We start from the raw sequence: 23,612 nt of genomic DNA on the forward strand, positions 1-23,612 counted from the left end.
CCTCACCTCCACCTCTTCCGCTCAACGCACACTTTGTATGTCAAATGGCTTAACTGGTTAACAATTGGATTAATTCAAGTACAATCATGTCCAACTATTTAGTTTGGATCTTGCATGAGACAGAAAAGCTTTTAGGATCATTTTCCCCTACCCTCCCCCGTTACACAAAGTGGTCTAACAAAGCCCTCATGGACATTATTTTTTCATCTGTATTCTAAAACCACAATTACTGCACTGTTTCCACTATTCATGAAGCTCATTTTTAGATGTGCAAACCTTTAAATGAAAATATATGCTAACATTTTCTTAAAGCACATAACATTCAAGTACAGTATGTAACTAAAAAGTTTAAAAGCCACTGTGCATATGCTACTTCAATTTCAATTTTTATCCAGAAAGCAAGAATTTCCATTACTAAAAACCTGCCCATCTGCTATAGTCAGAATTTTACTATTAAAATAAAAATAGAAAAATTATGTTCCATATTTTGATACAATTTGTTTGTGTAACAAAGTTGGTGAAGAAAAATGAGTCTTCTGATTAATACTGATAGTTGTTCTACTAGAAATGGTAAATACTTTCAACACCAAACTTTCTTTGAGAGTGAGAAAACAGAGTAAAATTCAGCCTGGATTCAAGAGTCAAGATTTTTTTTCCTTCTTCTTTCACACGTCCTGTGCCAGCATTGCTGATCACTACAGAAAATTAGGAAGTGGATTTTTTAATTTGAAACCAACCTTCATTTTACTGACCTTTATTTTCAGCACTAACAGCTATTCTATTATACAGCAGAACTATCAGCAAGGGACAGAAAGCCTCATTTCATGTAACCTTATTTTGAAAGTCGAATAAGTATTTGTCTTGCTATGAAAAACAAGAGGCCACATTCACAGACATATGCACTCTTTCTGATAAGATGCTTGCATTAAAATCCACTCTGAATTGTATTCTAGTTTAAAAGGATATGGAGTTTTGGTCAAGTTTAAAAGAAGTACCTGAACATCTTGCATTACGATGGGAAACAGGAGATGCAAGCCCACTTTCAGCTACTTAAATATGTGACACACTCAAACCCATTTTTAATATAATTTCCAAAGAAGATTTCAAAGATCCTTTTCCTTTGTAACAATCCGTATTGACTTGTAGCTATAGATAGTTTAGCCATGTGGACAGAAGACATACAAAAAGGATCAAAGCATTTTGCATCACCTTAGTTGACTGAAACAAGGCCAGGCTTACTGCGTGACAGGATCACCTAAAGTGATCTGAAGTCAGAAAATAAAATAATCCCTCAAACTCTATCTTGAATTCAAGCCAATGAGATAATCTAGACTCTTCTATGTTCAGCCTCTGGATAAACAGATTACATCTATTTCAAGTTTTGCTAGTGTAAAACACTGGCAAAGGGGAGAGATGGGGAAGCCCCCAGAATCTTTATCAAATAAAAAAGAAAGCCTGTTCTAAATGGCTAAAAAATAAATAAATAAAAATTAAGTCACATGTTCTTAAATCAAGAAACTGTTACTGCATATTTCACTTGTGATTACTGCTCAAGCAGTATTTTAAGCTTTTTAATTACTTGCTTAAGATTGGAGCAAGGAATTATTTAGAAGTTCCTTTCACCAAAGTTTTCTTTCTTTCACTGCTAAAGAAACCAAATACCACTAAACAAATTTAAAAAATCATCAGTGCTTTTAGAACAATTTCTACCACTTCAGATTCCCAATATTTATCTTAACAGAAATACACTAAATCAGTCTTTCTCCATAAGAGTCAGTTCTAGTAGGCTGTCTCTTTATGTTCCATCTTTAGATGGAGGATAAAGTGGAAAAAGATGGGTTATAAGAGCTCTGATAATGATCATTCTTAAGATAAATCTGTTATTTTTCTATGGAGATACGACACAATTTCACAGCAGCTGCTGTGCACAAAATAGTTTGCGCAATCTTAAATTGATAGAATTAGCTTAAAAAAAGAAAAAGACACACAATACAGTATCTACTTTAAGAAATCTCAGAAATTTCAAACAATAACAGCCCCACAAAAATAGAAAGTGAAATGAACTGAAAGTGCTTAGTTTCTGCAAGTATGGAACTGCCAAAGACCTGAAGGTATAAAATAAATTCCATAAAATTATGAACATTTTGGAAGTGTACACTGCAGCAGCAGTTATTGTGCTTTTTTTCCCTAAACAACTCAAATGTGAAACAGCAGACAGTACCCTGAAATTTTATATTAAAGATTTTTGTTTCCACCACTGCATGACTTGCTTAAAAGCATCTATAAGCAAGTAATTATTCTCAAGCAAACTCGTTAAAACCAGTAGCTTCTTCTAAAGAAACTGAAATACCATGTTTCAACAACATATCAACAGGATGTGTGTTATATTTTTACTAAGAATTAAAACTTTTTATATGTGTTTATAGATAGTTTGCATATACATAATTATTTTATATATATACATATATATGTACACACACAAAATCCAGTACTTAAATTTACTGTAGAAAGCTTAGTCATTAATTTCTAAATAATGTTTTAGTACCCTGGCTTCCTCAGGTTATAAAATTAGTCACCTGAGAGTTTTGTGTAATTCTTTAATCCACTGGTAAAGTTATATCTGCTACCTGCAGCACAATTTTCAGAGTCCTATGAACTACAACATTATCCCACCAACATTAAGATGCAACTGCTCTGGATGCAGTAATTTTACTGAGGTTTTTTTATTCTTTTAGAAGTACATACCACAATCTAAAAGTTCCCAAATAAGCAACACTCCTCATCCAAATGAAAAAGTTGCTTTAAAAATATTGAGTTAGCAATACAACCTTAGAATATTTTTAACCGAGACTGGACTAAATATAAAGAGGGACTCTATTGCCTTATTAGGTCAGGTTAAAAATGTGAAAGAATACAAGTGGATGAAGCTAATGCACATTAGCTATCATAATACCCATAAGGAGTCCTCCAGTAACACTCAACAAGACTAAAAATTAGTTTCCACATTGCCTCTAGTGATCATGGCTGTTGTCTCCAACTACAGTCAGTCATGTCACATGTCTTTGTGGAATTATTTTGGTAAATGAAATAAAGCGGTTAAAAGATCCCTTTCCACTCCTGGGAAGGGGGGGGCCGGGGGGGGGGGGGGGTATGTATCTTTTTTTTATTAAAAAGGCGAAAAGCTATAAACAATAATGTAGGGCTCAGAAAGGAAAACCACATTGAATTTCTCAGCCATTATGTCAAATGGCACCTTGACTACAGGCAGTACTGAAACCAGTATTATGGAATCCAGAAAGCCAAAGCTCAACAGAAAGCCACCACAAACGATTTCTCAAATTATACTGGCAGCAGAAGAGGATCTACAAGAAGGAAGGTCCAGGCCAGGAAGAAAGAAAAATACATGCCAGTCAGCCTTACCTCAGTCCCTAGGAGGGCTGTGAACAACCAATATGGATTTACCAAGTACAACACACCTGATCAATCCAACTGCTTTCTACACTGACGTGACTGATGTTGAGGACAAGGAGGGGGGCTTAGATATCGTGCACCTTACCTTGCCTTTAGCAAGACCTCTGACACAACATACCATAGCCTCCTTATCACAAAACTGGTGAGGTATGGGGTGGAAAAGTACATGATAAGATAAGCAAAAACTTGACTGGATTGCTGGCTGCAGAGACACATGATCAGCGGTACGAAGTTCAGTGGGCAGCCAGTGACTAGGTAGGAACCTTCAAGGAACAATGTGGGGACCAATGTTGTTAAATGTCTTCACCAACGACCTGGGTAATGGGAAACTACACTCCCGGTAAGCCTGCACAGAATAGCAAACTGGGGTGAATGCTCAGTACACTGAAAAGTTGAGCTACTGTTCACAGTGATGTCAACAGGGTAGAAAAATGGGGTGACAGGTGTTGTGGTTTAACCCCAGCTAGTAACAAAGCCACTTGCAGCTGCAAGCTCACTCCCCCCACCCCAGAGGGCTGGGAAGAGAATCAGAAAGGAATGTAAAATGTGAAGGTCAAGATGAGAACAATTTCATAATTGAAATAAAGTTAAAACAATATTATTATAACAGTTATAATGAAAAGAAGGGAGAAGGGGAGAGGAATGAAAAGGAAGGGGAAAAAAAGGAAAAAAAAAAGTGATGCACAATACAATTGCTCACCACCTGCTGACTGATGCTCAGCCAGTTCCCAGCCAACCTCCCAGTTTATAATCAAAGCATGATGACCCATGGTACAGAATATCCCTTTGGCTAGTTTGGATCAGCTGTCCTGACTGTGTGTCTCCCAATTTCTTGTGCCCCTCCAGCCCTCTCGCCAGCAAGGCTAAGAAACTGAAAAATCCTTGACATAGTATAAACATTACCTAGCAACAACCAAAACCATTAGTGTGTTGTCAACATTGTTCTCACACCAAATCCAAAACACAGCACTGCACCAGCTACTAAGAAGAAAATCAACTCCATCCCAGCTGAAACCAGGACAAGAGGAACCTCCTGAAGTTCAACAAAAGCAAGCAGAGGCTTGCATCTGGGGTGGAATAACCCTGGGCCACAATACAGTCTGGGAGCCTACTCTCTGGGAAGCAGCTCTACAGAAAGGGGCCAAGAGGTCCTGGTGGGCAATAAAGTGAACACGAGCCAGCAGTGTGCCCTTGTAGCAAAGGTGGCCAATAGCATTCTACCCTGTAACAGTGTTACCAGCAGGTCCAGCAAAACTTCTTCTCCATCTGGACATCTAAGATCACTCCTGGAGCCCTGTGTCCAGTTTTGGTCTCCCCATTACAATACAAATCCATCTGGAAAGCAACGTACAGTATCCAATTCCACCACAAGGTATTTTGCGCCAAAACAAAATACATCTATATACTGAAGCCACATACTGGCTACATTAGCCACCAAGGGAATGGTGGATTTTAAAAGTTTACTGGTGCTCCCAATCAATATTCTCACACACACACACCCTTTCATGTGACTGGGAAGCAACACAACTTTTAAAAGTATTACCCTCCTCCTCCACCCTCTGGTGCTCACCTTTAACTTCAAAAATAAACAAGCAAGAGCAGTAGTCTCCTACACACCTATCCCCAACATAAAAGGTATCTACTGCCTGAACATTGGAATCTGAAGAAACAGCTACTAACATTATACTAATTGATTTTAATACTTTAGGGAGGTTGGGTTTTGTTTTAATTCCAAAACCTCTGCCAGTGCCAGCAGCACAAATCTAGTTCCAGTTTGGATTGCTGCTTGCAGTGATCACCCCTTCACTATATCAATTTATCTTCTGATAGTTCCCCAACATTTTTTAAAAGTATGTAGTGCTTTTTAACCAGCATCATAATTAACAAGCTACAAAATGAATGTGAAAACAGAGTAATCTCAAAGATAAGAGGTTCCAAAAGAACCACACACCTTAAAGAAGCAGTTTTCAGTAGCCAAAAAACAAATATAGCACAGGTTGCAAATTCAGTGCATTTTTAAGAAGAAACTTAAATCCAGTAACAGACTACTAGCACCTCCCTCTAAAGACAACTACTCCACTGTTTCCTTCTTAAGTTCAAACTTGCTGCAGTTCTTTAAGTGCCCTAAGTTTTCTCCAGTTACAAAACACGAAAAACTCTGATACAACCACTATTTCACTACAAATTCCCAGTAGTCTCCCACAGTACATCTAAACTAAAGGCCAAATTTCCTATGAAGCATGCTTAATGGATGAAGACAATATAATGGTGGAAACAGATGTTACACAAAATGACGAAAACCTTTACAAAGCTAAAGCAAGCCTCAAGTCTTCCAGTTCCTTGCAACTGTTTTTCTGGACAGAGTACCATCCCATTGCATAAAACAAACCAAAAGAAAAGAGATTAGTTCAGTGTCTCCAAAGTGGACTAAATAGTTCACAGTGTCCAAAGAAGACTGCAAATTCTTCAATGAGCAGCTAACTCTCAGCAGAATGGACAGTGCAGACAGAAAAAGCAGCACCTTGAGGGTATGCCAAAATATGCCCTTAAGAAGGGGAAAAAAAAGGGGGTTAAATATTTTTGTCTTTTTCCAGTGGGATAAATGTAATGGGAATATTAATACAAACAATCCAGAACTTTCCCCATGTGTTTTAATATCCTTTCCCAATCCCTCCTCCAGTCCTTATTGCTTGTCTGCTCTACTCACTCACTTCCAAGATACGTTTGGTCCACCATCTTTTTTGGGAAGCATGGTTACTCTGTGCATCTCATTCACAGTCCTCTGCACTTTTGCCTTTTCCTGAATACTGTTACTGCGAAAACCATTCTGCCTGCTGCTTCAGCAATTCCTAAGAAACTTCACAGGTTTTACTCAAGTGATTTGCTACACAATGCTTCTGACAGGCACTGCAGTGCATAGCCCAGAAGCAAACAGATATGCGTAAGTAGAGTGGAGCCTCCTACAATTTCTTCCAAAACTCTACTCCATAACCTCTGTCCATCTGGCCTCTCTATGGAAGCCAAAAGTCCGCTGAGTACCCTAGATGACTCCTTTAGCCTCAAGTAGTCTTCCTTTCCTTCCTCACAAAAAAATCTGATCCCAGAGTTTCTGTGCCAACTAGTCCCTAGGTATCACCAAGATGCATGTACTACCTCCTGCCCACTACGACACCGAGGAGGGAAAGCAAGCATCAAATCTGCAAACAAAAGTTTAAATAGAGGGGTAGTTCTATGAACTCAGTGCAACACTTCATTCTCGAACATCAGGGCATGGAATACTTGCAACAAATATCAATGAATTTGGAGGGGGAAATGGGGAAGGAAACCACAGAAATGGTGCATCAACTCTTGCCACTAGTATTTCAAGATTACAGACTGAAACTAATTATAGACTAAACTAATTAAGTCATTTGAGTATCAAGCTCTCAGGGCAAGTTTACAGAAGATATCTAAAAACCTCAATCATTGCCACTTGCTCAAGAACATCAAGAACAAAAAAGAAACCTAACCAAAGCAGAATTAGCTAACCTTACTCATTAATTTTTCTGGAGGCAGAGATGCATTCAGAAGTCACAGAAGGAATGATGACATTCCCTGTTTTCAAAAAGACAGGAATTATTATGGATATTGATTCACTTAGATCTAAGAAGCAGGACACGCAGGAACGTGCTATACACTTCCCTCACACTGAACCATGCAGCTGTTGATCTAGCAACTTCTCCCGTGTTCCCACTCTCATACCTCTCCAAAAGGCTGGTTCACCAAGATGCAACAATTCCTCGTGCGGTTGCTGCTTATCTGCTGATACGAGAAGCAGCATCACACCAGCCTGTGTCTGGTGTGAGGGAGAAAACCTCTTTAGTAACAGCCCAAACTATATCCAGTTAAGCTGAATATGAAACAGCACTCAGTGTCTTAAATTCCTTTATGTATGCAGGATATCTAAAGAAAAAGATAGCAAACCCAGTGACAGCAGCAGGAAAGCAAAGATAAATATATAAGGAAGAAAAAATAAAGAGGAAGGAAACACACAAGAGCAACAAGCAGTAAATAAAAGAACCATCATACAGACAGCAAAGCAGAAGCATTCATAGACTAACCCAGGTATACTACCCCGCACAAGAGCAATGCAGTTACTTTGACCATTGGAAAACAGAAGAATGCTTTGCATAACGCATCAAAATAGCAAGACTAAGAGAAGTAACAGTTATGGGCAAATCTATAGAAATAAGAGAAAAAATGAGAACTGTGCAAGCATAATTTATATTGTGATTATTAAAACAGAAAAATAATTTCAAATAGAAAACAAAATAGTATCAGTTAAATAAAGCATAATCAAAACAAACAGTAATACCCAACAGCAGACCATCATTAAGTGGAGAATTCAATAAAGGAAAATACTTATTAAAATAATGGAAAAGCTTAGGAGCATTCATAGAAACATTACATTTGCCTTTGGTCTCACTATTACTACTTCAATGTTCTCAAGAATTCTTGAAGAAACTAACAGGGCAACTGCCAATGGAAAGAAACAAGACCAATACTATCTAAAGTCTAGACCTTAAAACCAACAGAAATAAATAACTCATTTCACAGTTTTAGTCACACATACAAGTCAAATTAATGCAAGCATAAAGCACAAAAGAGAGAATGCCGTACATAGTTGTAAGACCATAAAGCAAGGTGCTGGTACTAAATACTTGTACATACAAAGCAAGAGTAAATTATGTTTAACATTACTGTGGAGTCCTTAATTTAGAAAAAAAAGGTGACTGTGAAAACAAAAACTGTGGTAAGAGTGAAAATTTAAATTAAAACCTCATTTTCCTATCCTAGCATTGTAAAGAAATTTCTTATCAAAACAGTGAAAGTTATAGTCACACAAACAATTTGTTTTCCCCAAGAATTTTAAAATCATATATAAGCAATAAATGAATCATAATTCCCATTTCATTACATGTACCATCAGATTAAATCAAATTAAAACATTAAATCACAATATTTAAGATTTCCATTGTAAATAATTTTACCTTAGTTAATGAAATTTCAATTTGTTAGCATCATGATCAGAAATAATAATTTGAGTATATAAACTATAAAAAGTTATTTTCTTCCAAGTATGCTAAAATAGGTTAGCTACATCAATCAAATATAGATTTCATTAAAAATTACAGTATCTATTAGTAACAAATATGCCAAGATATACCGGGGGGGGTGGGGGGGGGTGGGGGGGGGTGGGGGAGCGGGCACGGGCAGGGAAAGAGACACTCAGCATAGCATTTTAGGTGAAAGAAAATAAAAAAAAATTATACCAAAACACCACACACCAAAATACAGATGCAGTTTCAAGTACAAATAGTTTCTTCAGTGGATAAGGAATATGTATCACTATCACTGATCCTATTATTTTCAAGAAAACACAAAAATCATTACATATGCTTCAGAAAAGTAAGACGATACAGTGTTATCAAATACTACAACATTTGGGAAAACTGAAAACAAAGTTTTGAGCCATGATGAAGGATATGGAATATAAAGGTTTAAGTGAAGAAGTGCCAGGCCTCACTCAGAAGAAAGGACCTGAGAATGAATCATCACACATACCTCTCCTCAGTCTGCAGCAGCAGTTGTTAGAATGGCAGCATGGCAACAAGCAAGGCTTCATCACATCTCTAAGTCAAACAGTTCCAAGATCACTTTGATGATCAGCAAAACTAAAGCAATCACAGGTTGGATACTTATTTCCTACAGCATGTATGCCACCAGATTTTTAACTCATCTACACAGTCTGGAATGCCAAATGCTGAATACAGGATGACTGGGAACATCAGGCATGTTCTTTCCCTTTGCTTTCAGTACTGATTAAGAGCTATGAGAGAAATTATCGCAAGTCTGAGGCTGTTTCGTAATCAGTTGGCTAGCTGTGGCAAGAATTTCCGATGAACTTATGGACTATTTTCTACTTAGCCTCATCCAACAGCACTGACAGGAAGAGTGGAAATGCAAAGCATCCTACATGATGTGTAGCAATTCAACTTCCTGCTCAAATTTATTCCCTTACATCACAGGAGACAGCTTATGCTACACCGCCTCAGAGTACAGTTTCTTAGAATTTCTTAGAATTGTAAAAATATAACTAAGAAGCAAAATACAAGATCATAGAATAGTGACATTTACGAAATAATATTCTGATAGAAACACATTTTTCCTTAAAAAAGAACTGGGATGACCCCTTTCCTCCAAGAGGTATAGGATTAAGGGAAGAAAGGCTGAGGAACAGACATACAAAATAAAAATAAAAATAAAATCACACTGTAACAAAAGCACAGCTGCATTTGAGCAGCTAATATTCTTCAAAGTAAGCCCCCAAATTCATAAACATTCTTGGAAAGAAAATGTGTGAAGCTTGTCTTCCTACCCAAAACCCCAACTACAATGGGATACTGAATTATGCATTTTAGACAACGTTACAGAAAACAGGTACCTGTGAACTTTTAATTAGGGCACATTAGCCCTCACCTGAATAAGGACAGTTCTATTTCCACCTGTGACATAATAATAATTAAAAGTTATTGATATTTATTGTTTCTGATCATCAAAAACTTTTCCAACCAAGTCAAGGCACAGAAAGGACATTGTACACATCATTTAATGCAGTAAGGGACATAATGGAAAGTAAACACACAGAGATGAGTTTATCTCCTTCTCCTGCTGGCAACTGGTAGACAGACTAACTGGTGAGGTTCAAATCAAATTGGTCTTGTGCTTACTGTCTGAGAAAATATGCAAAGCATCACAACTGAAGAAGTTTAAGGGCCACTGGTGAAACAACTTCAAAATAAACTACTGAACTAACCACTATGGTCAAACTGTATTCTGTCCTGGGAAATCCCTAAATTTTCAGAGAACCCCACCTGAACAAAACCAGTTATAAATTTGTGGGGCTTTTAAAATGTTTGTAAAATGCAAATATTAAAACACAAGATTAAATCTGACTCACAATGTTTTAACTGCAAAACACAGATCACATCCCCTTCTATATAGAAAAGCCAATCAACACCATAACTTCTTCAGAAAACCACCTCTCCTCTCTGAGGATTTTTACACCTAATTCTGCTTCAGAGTAAGAATAAAAATCTTTAACAGGTATTCCCAAACTCTTGACAGGGTAGAAGTTGACCTCTTTTCCTAAATAAATGGCAGCTATAAAAGGAGACAGGTATGTTCAGCTAGGGGACATCTATGGTTACATTAAAAATAAATGCCTGTTTCACATCATACCTAGAATCACAATTACACGGTCATCATTTTAAGGTGTAATGCTATAGAAATTATGTAAACAAGTTTAGAATGCTCTTGTTTAAACATTTCAATGTGTTTACATCATGAAATAATGCCCCGGTTTTTTCAACCCAAAATTCAAATTTTCATAACTTACTGGTGGAGGGGGGGAAGACAGATCAAGCAATTAAGCCCAAGATCATAATGCCTTGTACTTCTTGAAGTTTCTCTCTCACATAACTACAAGAGCCAATTGCAATTGATTTTACTATTATTTCAGCCTTGGTACTCTCAGACAAGCATGATGGTAAGTGCTAATGGGACTTCAAAATATTAATTCTGTAACTGTTGCCAATGTCTCACATACAACACCAGTGTTCTCTTGTTTCTAGTAACAGCAACTCTCCTAATGCTAGTTCAAAGGAAAACATGCTTTGTCATCTTTGTAAGGGTGGGGAGAAAGTGACAAACATATTTAAAACTGAGATAATTCCCTAGACTGCAACCAGACAGAGGAAATCATCACTTGGAGCTCCTTCAGCTATCTAACCAGACAAGCTATTACTATTTTTATTGAACTAAGAAACTATACACTTTTCTTCTTCCACAGTATTTTGGGGAATGGTCCAGACTGATATTTTAAGAGTTGCTGCAGAACACTGCATTCAGTCTCAGCAGTTTTGGCCCAAATGTACACTCTAGAAGTCCTGAAGCATTTAGACACTATCTTTTACTAATAGCCAGCAAAATATTTACAAACAAATACCAGGAATATATGACACCTATTCTTTGTAAAAGGTTAATCTTGCTAATTTTACCATTCCTCACATAAATTTAACTGATGCTCCACAGCCTATGGGAGTCATTAAAAGAGCTGTCACAGCAACAATTAAGGACAGAAAGCAGAGCAGCAATAGAGTAGACTTCATTTACAGAACATAGTGAAGGAGAAAGAGAGGCTTTTTCTTACCAAGGGGTTGCAGCTGATGTTCCAGCTAGATCTCATCTGACAGAACACTGTCACCAAGGCAAAGGTCCAGCATAGAAGTTTCACAAAAGGACAAAAAACTAATTTCTTTCCACACCCTGCTGTCTACACATTTGAAGCTGTCCCTACCAGCAAAACATGGTCAGCCACATGAAGCACCACAGTAACCCTCCATTGCCATTTATCAAGGAACAGAAAAAACCAACAATGCTATAGTATATCAAGCAGTAAACTGTGATCTGCATCTTTCAGAGCTGACTAACATATACGTTACAATGTGCTACTGTTTCAGTAAGGCTGATTCATTATTACTCTAAAGCAAGTTGAAACAAGCTGCCGAGTGAACTTCATTCTTAAAACATCAGGCTAATTTGTTTGGCTTTGCTCAAAAACAGTTCCCAATGGTTAGCAGCTATCAAAATTTAACAAAAAGTTTGTTAAACATCTCATAAATAAAAAGTAGATTGCTTAATGGAAAAGAAATACTACATGTAGTTAGTGAATTATCTTGACGTTGCAGTAACAAGAAATACCAACTTGTCAGAGCTTGTTTTGTACGGCTCATTTTTAGGTGTGAGGAAGAAAAAAAATTCCTACATTGTCAAATTTTTAAAATCTCAACTGTCACTAGCAACTGGAACAACATACTCTTGCTAAGCTGAGAATTAAGTTGTCAAAAATTTAGTTGCTGATATATTCAGAAGGAAGTCCTCACTAAGCATCTCAAAGCAGTTTAATGAGCAACTGGAGGAAAAAAATTGGAGAAAGAAATCTACTCCTTAGTTTTTCCTGAAGTGCCTTCTTTAGGGCAACACCGGCTGCAAATGCAGACAGCACAGGCCATCAATGTGAGAGACATTCTAAACCTTCTTGTAAACTAAGACCCATCAAAATCCCGTTTAGTATTTGTTCCCATCAGAATTAAGACACTACTGACAAGCAAGAGCCAGAGCTGTAAAACACCAGCTGCCTCACAGTAGTCAGGGCAGCACAGTTTCTACCACGCAAGATTTGATAACGTGGAGGACAGCTGTCTGAAAACACAAGAGACAGACAACTGCAAGTTGTGTCCATCATGGCCTCATCAGACAAGAAAGTGCTGACTACGGAAACAGCATGGAAAGACAGTAAGTTGCATGGAAACAGGCAACACTGGGCCTTGAAAAGCAAAGGAGACATCTGATGAACAAAAAAAGGGGAACAAGTGAAAAAACAGAGAAAGGCCAACCAAACAGACTAGGGAAATGATCACTGCAGCAGGACTCTGAACGCATGCAGACAGAATGCTTTCAAAGTGACTGTAGAAATAAGCTCTGATGGCCAAGATGATGAAAAATTGTGGAATGGTGTTTGCTAGAGTAGGTAAACAAGTATATGTGCTTGGCATCCAACATGATTCTGATGCAACTAAGATAAGTTAGGCCAAATAAGGTAAGGGCCAAACAAAAAACATCCCCTGTATTTTTTCCGGACAGGAAGTACGAGTACGATCTTGCCCTGAAATTACTGATTACACGGTCCAAATCTTAACTACATCCACACAAAATTGGACTGAATCTGCTGGGGTACGCATATATGGATACAGTCAAAGGATGTAGGAAACTGATCTTGAGAAACTTTAAGTTATGCTTTAACTGTATGATAACAATACATGTAGAACCAGATTCTGCCTTTCCTTCATGCTTAAATATATTTAAGAATAATATTGTCTACATTGTTAAATTATAAAACTAACAGTTATAATGAGGGGAATGTTTCTAAATTTTTATATCTAAAAAAGAAATGATGGCGATCTTGGTCCTTCTAGACAGTAGCAAACTACACAAGTTTGCAAATATCCAGCAATTTTTTTGATGTCATTTCACTATATGTTCTTAAATAAAATAGTTATTTTGACAGGGCGGAAAAAAAACAACAGACTTACTAGCAGCCCAGTGCTCCACCTTTTTACAGTGTTTACAAAAAATTTAGGCAGCCTACAAACATGTAGTTTTCACTACGGCCCTACTCTAATTTCAGTCTGCCATACATTCTACCTCATTTCACATATACAGGAAAAAAAAAAAGGCATTTATAGAATAAGTATCTCAGTAGGCTTGAAGCAATCTGCATCTTCCTGCAAAGTGTGGAGAGGGTTCATGAGTGCAGCTGCATGCAGTCTTCACGAAGTGTTTTAGTTACCAAGTCACCATTGGAACACCTGAAAAAGCACACTGGAAAGGACTCATTCCAGTTCACATGTCAGGTGGGTTCTCTGACAGCCAAGAGCTGCCTGGTTGTTTGAAGAACTGCTCACAACCACTCTTCAGGCAGGCTTAGCAAAGCCTGCAACTTTGCTATATCCCCCCTGACCCAAAATTTAAAGTCATCTCCTTGGCAGAGACCAAATCTGCAATACTTTACCCTGAAGGATCTTGCCCACAAATATTTTATATACAGGAACTAGATGTAAAGGACAGCAGAACCCAGTCCTCCAGACACCAAGGCTAAGTATCGTAACTGGTCATCACACACCTAAGCACTACATTTTACTCAAAAAGCCAAGGAAGCAAGTGTCATCCACACTGTCACACCACTGCTATTAGAAAAAAAATAAAAATCCCAAGACAATAAAATGTCTTAGCACACACACCCATCATCAAACAGAACAAACAGTCCAGTATGAGGCACCAACCCAGAACGTTCTATGCCTCCCTGAAAATAATCTAAATTACTATGGTTAATGCTTATGCATCACACTCGCCAACGCTATGTAATGCAGATTATTAACCCTGACCACTCACCAAATACCCTTCACACAAAAATAGGTCATGTATTCTTACAGGTTTAACTCACTCAGCAAATTTTATCCTCCTGGGGAAATCTGAGAGCTCATGGCTGTACAGAACCGCTTTCCTAATGCCCTTAAACTTTGAATGATGCAAACTGAAAGCTTCGGGACACTTTTTTATCTATCATTCAGGAAAGCAAAGATAATTTTTTCAGGTGTCAGAAAGCAAGCCTTCACCCTTCAAGATTTAAGGCAGTTCAGTTTTGGACAAATAACCTTCACTGCAGGATAAAATGACAAATTATAAAACTGAGGTAATGCAATCATCATATTGGAGGATTATGTGTAAACCAGACACCTTGCCGATATATTAAAAAGGGAAAATCAATCACTATTTGTAGAGAAAACTCAGTACGTGGTTAAGTCTCATTTCCAGCAACCAGAAACCACCACCAGACTCCCCCTCCGAGGGCACCTTTGGGCACAGTAGCCATTTCTAGCCCACGCTGATCCTGTAATACCTGCTTGCCTCACAGCTTAGCTGCCCTGCTGTCTTGGGACAGAACCCCCCTACCCCCGCAACAGCAAAACTGTTCGGTTTGAGCCGTTTAAGAAGAAAGCAAACACGAAGCCTTTAGGAAGCTACCGCAGAGGAGGCCTGAGGGGCTGAAGTCGGAGCCAGCGCTCGGGGCCCGGCCGGGGACATCTCTCCGGCGAGGCCTAGGGCCGAAGCAGGCCCCCACCGCACCGGGCTGCCGCACCGCTCCAGAAACCGGGCCCGCCGCGGAGGCGCGGCCCGGAGACCCCTCGCTGGGCGGGAAAGCCCAGTCGCCGGCGGACCGCGGCGGAGGGCGGGGGCGGGCCCACCCCGGCCGGCTGCCGCACGGAGCGAGCACGGCGGGCCGGAGCGTCCCCCTCCCGTCCCGCCCCGCCAGCCCCTGAGGGGGGAACGCCGCCCGGCCGGGGAGGAGGGAGGGGTGATAAGGGAGGCCCGGCGCTGTCCTAGGCGAGCTGGCGGGCGCCTCTGCGGCCAAGGGGGAGGCTCCCTGCTGCTAGGCAGGTTGGAGGCCCCGGCGGAGGGCACAGCCTCCCCTCCACGGCGGGCCGCGGCGCGCAGCTGCCCGCTGGAGCGGACGGAGCGCTGCTCCCGCACCCCGCCGGCCGCGGCAGGGCTCTTACCTCTGCTAACATTATTACCCCGCTGCGCTGCGGCGCCTCGGCGGCTCTAGCCCCGCAGCATGGTGAAGCCTCGCGGCCGCGCGGAAAGCTCCCCCGCACCCTACGGGGAGGCGAGGCGAGCGCCGCCAGCCCCCGGCCGCCTCCCTCAGCGGCCGCCCGCCGCCCCCAGCCCCGCAGCCGCCCTCGCAGCTCGGTCCGGAGAGACCGCCATCTTGGGAAGGCTACGTGCGCCGCCGCCGCGCCCCGCCCGGCGCGCCCGCCCATTGGGGCTGCGGGACGCGGGGACGCCCCTGCCGGGGCCGGCTCGCTGCCCTCCCCGCCCCGCCAGAGCCAGGCCCGCCGCTCGCCTAGCCGGCGCTGCTGCCTACCTCGGCCCAGGGGACCATAAGCAGCGCAGGCGGTCCCCGGCAAGGGTCTGGCCACAGGGCTGCGAAGGTGCCGGGGCCCCGCGCTCTGGTAAATCCGGGGGCTGGGTGTGGCTTGGGGGGTCGGAGCCGAAGCCCAAGCCCGTCCGCGGTGCAGCGGCCTTGAAACACTGCGCAGCCCAAAGGGAGAAGTTGAGGGCAGCAGAGTTTGAAACGTTGTTGTCCAAGATGCTGTACCGTGCTTTTTTGGTTTTTTGGCCCTGCCTCCCTTGAGACGCTGATGTGCCTTGTCTCTGAGCTCTTCGGTGCCAGGCAGCTGTTCTGATGACGCCAATTGAAATATTTTCTTAAATTTCTAACCAAGCAGCATGCCTCTCATCCAGCAGTAACATACGCAGCACTGCATGTCTTTCCCAGCTCTAGATGTTAAGAAAGAGACATGTATGTTAAGTCTTGTTACCTACTACACTGTTGTAAGTTGTGGTACCGAAACCCATCTCCTCAGGACCAAGCTGTGCCTGCACCAGGCTGGCGAGTCCCGCTCATGGGGCAACGTACTCCCATGGCTCAGTACTTGAAATTCTGGTCTGAAACTTGGTTTTCCTTTAAACACAGTTCTGTGGGGTTTTGCATGCTTGCTTTTCAACTAGACTTTAAAGTTAACCTTAGTTGCATTAGAGTATAAACAAGATGGGAGGTTTTTTTCTGCATGGCCAGTAACACAATGCATAGCAAAGAAGTAGTAATGGTTCGCAGGGAAGGTGGAGAAAAAGCAACACTACTATTACACTGTGAAGAATACCAACTGTCAATAGCAGTGTAGTAGAGTAAAGCAAAGGAAGGTCGGTGGGTTTTGTAGAAGGTCTGTGATTTTTCCCAGGGATTGTTAAATACTTAGCACTTCAAGGTTTCCCACTTCTTAGTTTCATCTGTATCACTTGAGTTTCGGTTTTACTCATACAGCTGTTTTTCCCCTGTTGGAGACCCAGCTGTTAGTCATGTGAATGAAAAAGAGCAGACCCTTGATATTCATAATTGTTCATTTGCTTTTTCTAAGTAATCCAAAATACTAACTTTTAAAAGTATCCAGTATGCTTTGTACTTCTGAGTCTGTATTTTTAAATGTTTCATGTTAGCATTACTCTTTCCTGCAAGCTGATCCCTCAGAGAAAATCCAAATCTCACAGCACACACAACTCTATTTTAAACAAGAGGTTTAACAATAACAACCATGCAGTGGTCCTGCACATGGTATATCATCATCTTGATAAATTAAAAATTGTTCAAAAATGTTGAGCAATGGGAATTGTGAAATACTAATTCCATTGTATTACTTTGGTCTCCTAACATTTATTTATGGCATTCTGTAGATGGTTGTTTGGAAGAGTCATAGATACACACAGCTGTGATTCTCTGTGGCTTTCATCACACTTCAGTCAAATAATGCCCTCTGCTCTGGTCTGTGGTAGAGAAATAGACCTATAATACAGCAGTGATCAGTAAATCATCAGTTGCGTAATTATGCAAAAACATCAACATATACTTAGCTAGGTAGAAAATAAAATCAAAATACTTAAAACACCGGCTGTTTGCCAGGTCACTTAGTCATAAATACATTCTTTAGGCAAGGCACAGTATGGTGAACTGATAAATCACCCAGCTTAAAAATGTAAGGGGTAAAGAGATGGTAAAAGTGTCATGATAAGTATGAATGAATATAAATTATAGTAGTTGAACGAAGATGATGGTCTGGCAAAAGAAAATGTCTCTTGGTATTATTTCTTTGCCTTCTATATTTAGACACATCAGGTAAGGTTTTCTAAAGAAGTAATCATCTTTGAAAACCTACTGCAAAACTCTATATATGCTAAGTGTGCTAGATGTAGAAGAAGAGCAAATCTTATGCAACTCGTACAGCAAGATAAAGTCACAATTAATACTTTGTACTTGAATTTGAATTTGCCCCTACCTTGCATGGGATTTGGCAGCCCAACAGCATACTAGTCTGGGAAGCACCTCCTATTCTTGTAGTGCTGGAATAAATCTACCCATACTTCTGTTGAAAACTGTTCTCTGATTTTACACCTGTCAGCATAGCCTTCATAGTGTTGCAAGATAGTTACTAATGTTGTAATCCATTGTTCTAATTTTTGGTCAATACCATTTCAACTTCGGAAGGGAAAGGGAGTGTAATTGCAACAGCAGGAATAAGGCAGTGAGGAAGGACTGAGCCACAAAAAGGTAGACTCAAAGCAGAAGAGGCAGCATCGTAAAGGAAAGTGAGAAGCAGCAGCAACTTGGAAAGGGGATAATATAAGGGACTTCTTGAAAAACTAGTCTGCTGGGAGTAGCACAAAGGAGGAAGAGAAAAGAAAGCTGCCTGCCACTGAGGAATTAAAGTTATGTTCCCTGATACCATTCTTGGAATAAACTGAAAAAATGTAAAGATTCTTTTTTTTCCCCTTTCTTGGGGGAAGGAGGGTGTTTCTAGGTCAGTATGAGAAGGTCTGGAAATAAGGCGTCAACAGTGATTGAAAGGTTTATCAATGGTAGGGTGGAAGCACTTGAACACTTGTTTCCCTAAGCCCACCTTCAAGTGACAGTAATGCTAGCAGACTTGATGAATCATCCATAAGGGAGTCATATTACTTACATTTTACCCTTGTGCATTTGTTACAGATACAGTTTGGGACTGCCGGTGCAACAAGAGCGGTGCAGGCACATTAGCACCGTGCTCATCCAGGCAGAGCAGCATGTGTGCTATTTTTCTTGTCACTTCCACAAACCTGCAAGCACTCTGCCAAGAACTGTGTTAGGGCAAATATATATATCTATGTGTAGTCAGATGCAAACCTGGCAGAAAGTTTTTGCACCCAGTCCTTAAAATACTCAGAGAATTTTCTTTCTCATAGGCCTAGACAAATGCTTAATTTAACTAGGAGGAGTACCTTAACACTGATGGCTGCAAATACCTTCATATTTATGAAACAATTCCTACTTGTTGCCAAATGTCTTAGTGTTCTTTGCATTTATTGAAGTTTTCACTGACTATAAGCAAAAAAAGCTGTCTGATGGTCTAGATCCACATTTTGAAATCCCACTGCAAACACTGGAAGCTGTGGGAGTATCTATTGAAATTATGGATGAATGCAGCATTAGAATTTGAAATATAGAGAGCAGGAGACAGAGATAGCACCGGCAGGCTCTCCACCCAGAATTTTGTAAAGATTTTAGTAAAGTGAAGCATAGCAAGTGCACCAAGTTAAGAGGCAGGTTCAGAGACAAAAATATAGTTGTGAGGGGGCAGACGCGACATACACAGAAGGGGCACAGGCAAGATTTAGCAATAAAAGAGCAACTGTGCCAACTCACAGTAAAACACAAAAGAGCACAAATTCTTTTTCAGCCCTGAAAGGAGGGCAGTCCTACAACCTAAATAACTGTTAGCTCACCAGCTTATGAAAAATGAAACTGGTGACCTAATTGCCATAAAGATAACCTCTAAAACAGCAGTAACCTGTGTTAGGAGAGCAAAAGGTTATGTTCTCTTGGCATATGCGAGAAGACAAGTGAAGACTAAGGAAAGGGGAAAATATAGGCAGGGATAGGGGAAGGATGGAGTAAAGGAAAAACAGACCGATCTTAGTTTACTAAGCAGTTTGATTAGAATGGTTACAAGACTGTTTCTAACTTTGTCCGCAAGCCTGAACTTCTCTATATCTCTCTCCAGTCTAGAAAAGATCTTTTACAGAATTATTTCTGTATACTACAAATTAGCTCTGATTGTCCGTAACCAACTGACGTAAACCAAACTTTGTCTTCTGTTCTCTTGTTAAGTTGTTCGTAGCTCAGACTGGCAGTATGGTTGGAGTTTGCTTAGGGTTGTTTAGTTTGGGATTCATTTTTCGGGGGGAATAAGGTGAGGTGGAGGAGGCCTGTATGTAGAATTTGTAGTCATTAAATCTTTCAGGTGTTAAGTCTTATGTTTAAAAGCAATTCTCTATCTTTATGGTTGCATTCCATTACATTTCAAGATCATATGACCCCAAAAGTCTACATAGCAACATGATCGAAAGGGGAACTCAGAGTGTATTTGATGTGTGAAATTTGAATATTCTGTTATTTCAGGACGTTGCTTATTCTAAGCTCTTTGGTCTGAGCCGCCTGATCAGAAGTTTTGCTTCTGATCAGGATCAGAACTATAATTTCCAAATAAAGATCTCATTCACTTTCAGCTTTCTCAGCATTCACCTGAGATGCCACACAGACAGAAAATGGAAGGGGGCCTTCTTGAGACAATATGATGTGAATGTTGGGCATTAGATAAATAATTACTGAAGAAGCAGTAAGTGCAATTCCTGCTTCATCCTTTGCAATAAGGATGCAGTATCTGCCCAGTGCTCATATTCTCAGAACTGTTTATTGGAGGGTGAAATTTCTTTTAAAACTTTTCCCAGCTTACATGTCTTCATGGCAGTGAACTTTCTGCTATTCAAACAGCTGTCTCTGGCTAGGACAGACAGTTTGCCTTAGCAGCTTAGTCCTAGTTGTCTAAGCAAGTATTAGAATAAAGATAAACTATATTTCTCAATACAAAGGAAACTCTTAAAAATAGTGGTGCCTTTTTCAGAAGTCTATAATGACATGACTAGAGTCATCTCAGAATTGTAACACAGATGTTAGTCATCAGCTGCTTAGCTTCTGGCTGTGGATTTTCTGTGGAAACAATGCACACAAACAGAAGGCTTCCTATGCTATTTGCACAGTGCTGCTACAAAAGGGAGAAAGATAGGATACAAAACTGTCTAGAAAAGTCACCTTAATTAATTAAAATTCTTTTGGAAGCAACCAATGTCATTTTATGTCTGAATTATACACTAATTTGAAACTAAAACTGTTAAATGGAATTTTTCTTCTATGCTATGGTGAATGATCCCATTCCCTGCTTTCAAGGGAGTCAGAAGTAATGAGAATGTATCTGCAGTTTGAAGATATTTCTGTTGCTCTTCAGATTATTTGCTGTTACCCATGCTTGACCTGATGATAGCAACTACCTGTTGCAAAAACGGTTTGGATGGTTTCTCTTCTGAGATTTGAACTCATGAATGTGTCTGGCAGGTAGATCAGCCTAAGTGATGGGCCCACAGATCTGCAAATTACCTAGTTTTGGTATCTTCTCCAGCATACATATGGCCATTTTTAGAACATATTGCAAACAATTTGTGTACATGGGGTTTAGTTTTGTTTGGTGATGGAGACCCACTGCTCTCAGTTTATCTGGTAAGAAGAATTTGTTTGTGTTATTATAGCATGGTTATCCTTCCAGGCATTAACTGTATGTCACAAGCAGATGAAGTTTGGACTTGAATTTTCAGGTTACATACTGCTTTAATAGTGATTACAGTGACAGTGATACCATGATCAAGTGTTACATTGACACTGAACTTTGCCAGTGACTTAAGACCAAAATGGAGATATTCAATGGCATGGAGAACACAAAATGGGTTATGTCTAAAACATTTTGATAGAAAATACCCGGTTAATAAGACTAACAGCTAGCAAAAGAAAGACAAGTCGGAAGCAAAGGTATTCACTATGCATTAAAAAATCTAGCTTCATTTACCATATCTGTATTCTGCAAAACTGGTATCAATGGTGTCCTCTTTACATAAACCCAGGTGAAGATATCTTCCTGAGAAGTCTGAGAAATCTGACTGTACTGCAGTTAACACATGATATGAGAGGTTCTTCAATTAGGAAATACATTTAAAAAAACAAAAGCTGAGCAGAGGGGAATTAGAATTGATTCTAAAACTTTTTTTCTTTTTTAAGTTATGTTTTCCACTGAGTCCTAAATGCCTAATCCATAACGAATACATTTTCTAAGACAGTTAGTATGCTTATGGGAGGAGGTGGGGGGTGCGGGGAGAAAACGAGAAGAATGGAATAGCCAAAAGCAAAATAAATGTTCTGTCGGTAGTATCAGCACCCCCAGGTGTTCAGATCCATTAGCCAAGCTCTAAGAATCATGACATTGGACATGAAAGTTGTTTACGCTTTCACTGTTTCCTGAACCTCTAAGAAGTAGTCAAGTCATATTTTCAGGCTTTCCTTTGCAGTCATAAAGGCTACAAACTCTTTTTAAAGTTTATTTCTTCTTACATTAAATGGCATGGCTCAACAAACTCTTAAGAAAGAAGATAAATATTGTAATTTATTGTAGAGGAATTATAGAGGAATGAAGGCAGGTTAATTAACATTGATAAAATACAGCTGTGGGCTGGCTTCAGGGGTGGTGGGTTGGCTGATGTGGATAAGGTGCAGCTGTGGCTCGTTCCTGCTAAGTAGTTAAATAGCTCTAAGGGGTGGGGAAGAGAAAGGCCAGATGAAAAGAGTACTGGATGAAGAAAGCCCCAGAAGATGTAGAGGGAGGAGAGAGAGAGGGCCCTGGATGTAGGTGAGACAAGGAGAAGCCCCCAGGGGAAGAAGAGGGCCTAGATGAGGAGAGGCTGGCTGGGAGAGGAGCCCAGTGCAGGAAGATTCCAGATGCAGCAGAGGCAAGAAGCAGGGTGGACTGGCCTGAAGAGGATGAGGAAACAGCACGAACAGTAGATAGACTGTTGAAACCTTGTGGGCGACTGGTGGCTGTGCCGCAGCAAGGCATGGGAGCTACTTATTGAAGTTAACTTGGTATGGGATGGTGAAAGCCTTGTTGCAGTTGGCTAGTTTTGATAGTGCTGCAACAAGCTATAATAAATTTGTAGGACCTGGCAAAAATTGTGAGGATAATGGAGGGCTTATTATATTCTTCTTCTGTTGTGCATCAGTGATGTTTGGGTTTTCTCTCCAGGTAAAGGAGTTTATTGGTATTGTATATGTTCTCACTGCTTAGACCTTTGAGGTCACTTCACAGATTGGCTTCATTCTTCTGGTTGTTTGTTTTGCTGCCACTTAGAGCAGTTTATTCATAACAAAGAATGATGCCAAAACCCTCTAAAAATGTAGAAATTTAATTGTCAAAAAGAGCCACAAGAAATCCAAACTCCTAAAATGAAATGCTGATTGTAATGCCTTAGGAAGAGGACAATATAGAGGAGTACACCAATCACTCCTTATTTGAATGATATTTCCCCAGGTTTTATTAAAAACAGACCCAGAATATTCAGCCCTATGTACTTTACAACACAAGTCAGTTGCTGCTCCCCTGAAGGATGGTTAAAAACTGATCTTATGTCAATTGTTTTTCATGTATTACAAGGACTACCAGGTCCCTCCACCAGAAAAACCTGTTCTTCAGGCACTCCTCTTCCTCATAGTTAGATGCGTAGTCAGAGAGGCCATTATGAAGAATCTTTAACTGGGTGGGTTTTATATATAAAATGTGTCCTTGACTAAGGATTTGATACCTCTGACTGTTTCTGTGGTTGGTTTTGTTTCTTTGACATTCTGTTTTTTCTCATCAAGTTTTTCACAAGATATTTTTCATGTTACTTTTTTTTTTTAAAAAAAAATGCTTTCTGATTTTAACACTCCCTCTACAAGGTAGAAGACCTTCTGC

At 40.1% G+C, this 23,612-nt stretch overlaps 1 protein-coding gene across 8 annotated transcripts in view; it reads right to left on the reverse strand.

Annotated features, from left to right (window-relative positions):
- Positions 1 to 16,253, reverse strand: part of SNX13 (sorting nexin 13) — a 67,573-nt gene extending 51,320 nt beyond the window's left edge. For 3 of the 8 annotated variants that reach the window (XR_008731794.1, XM_055707704.1, XM_055707702.1), the window contains exon 1: positions 15,690 to 15,927. Coding sequence is in view for 5 of the 8 variants with exons in the window: in XM_055707704.1 (XP_055563679.1) it covers positions 15,690 to 15,701 (12 nt within the window). In the remaining 3 variants the exon portion in view is untranslated. Of the gene's footprint in view, positions 1 to 9,075; positions 9,095 to 15,689; positions 15,929 to 16,057 lie in introns of those variants that run through there. The other 5 variants (XM_055707705.1, XM_055707703.1, XR_008731795.1 and 2 more) reach the window with 4 other exon arrangements.
- Positions 16,254 to 23,612: the final 7,359 nt, after the last annotated feature.

Source organism: Falco cherrug, chromosome 4 (genome assembly GCF_023634085.1).
Source record: "Falco cherrug isolate bFalChe1 chromosome 4, bFalChe1.pri, whole genome shotgun sequence".
NCBI lineage: Eukaryota > Metazoa > Chordata > Aves > Falconiformes > Falconidae > Falco > Falco cherrug.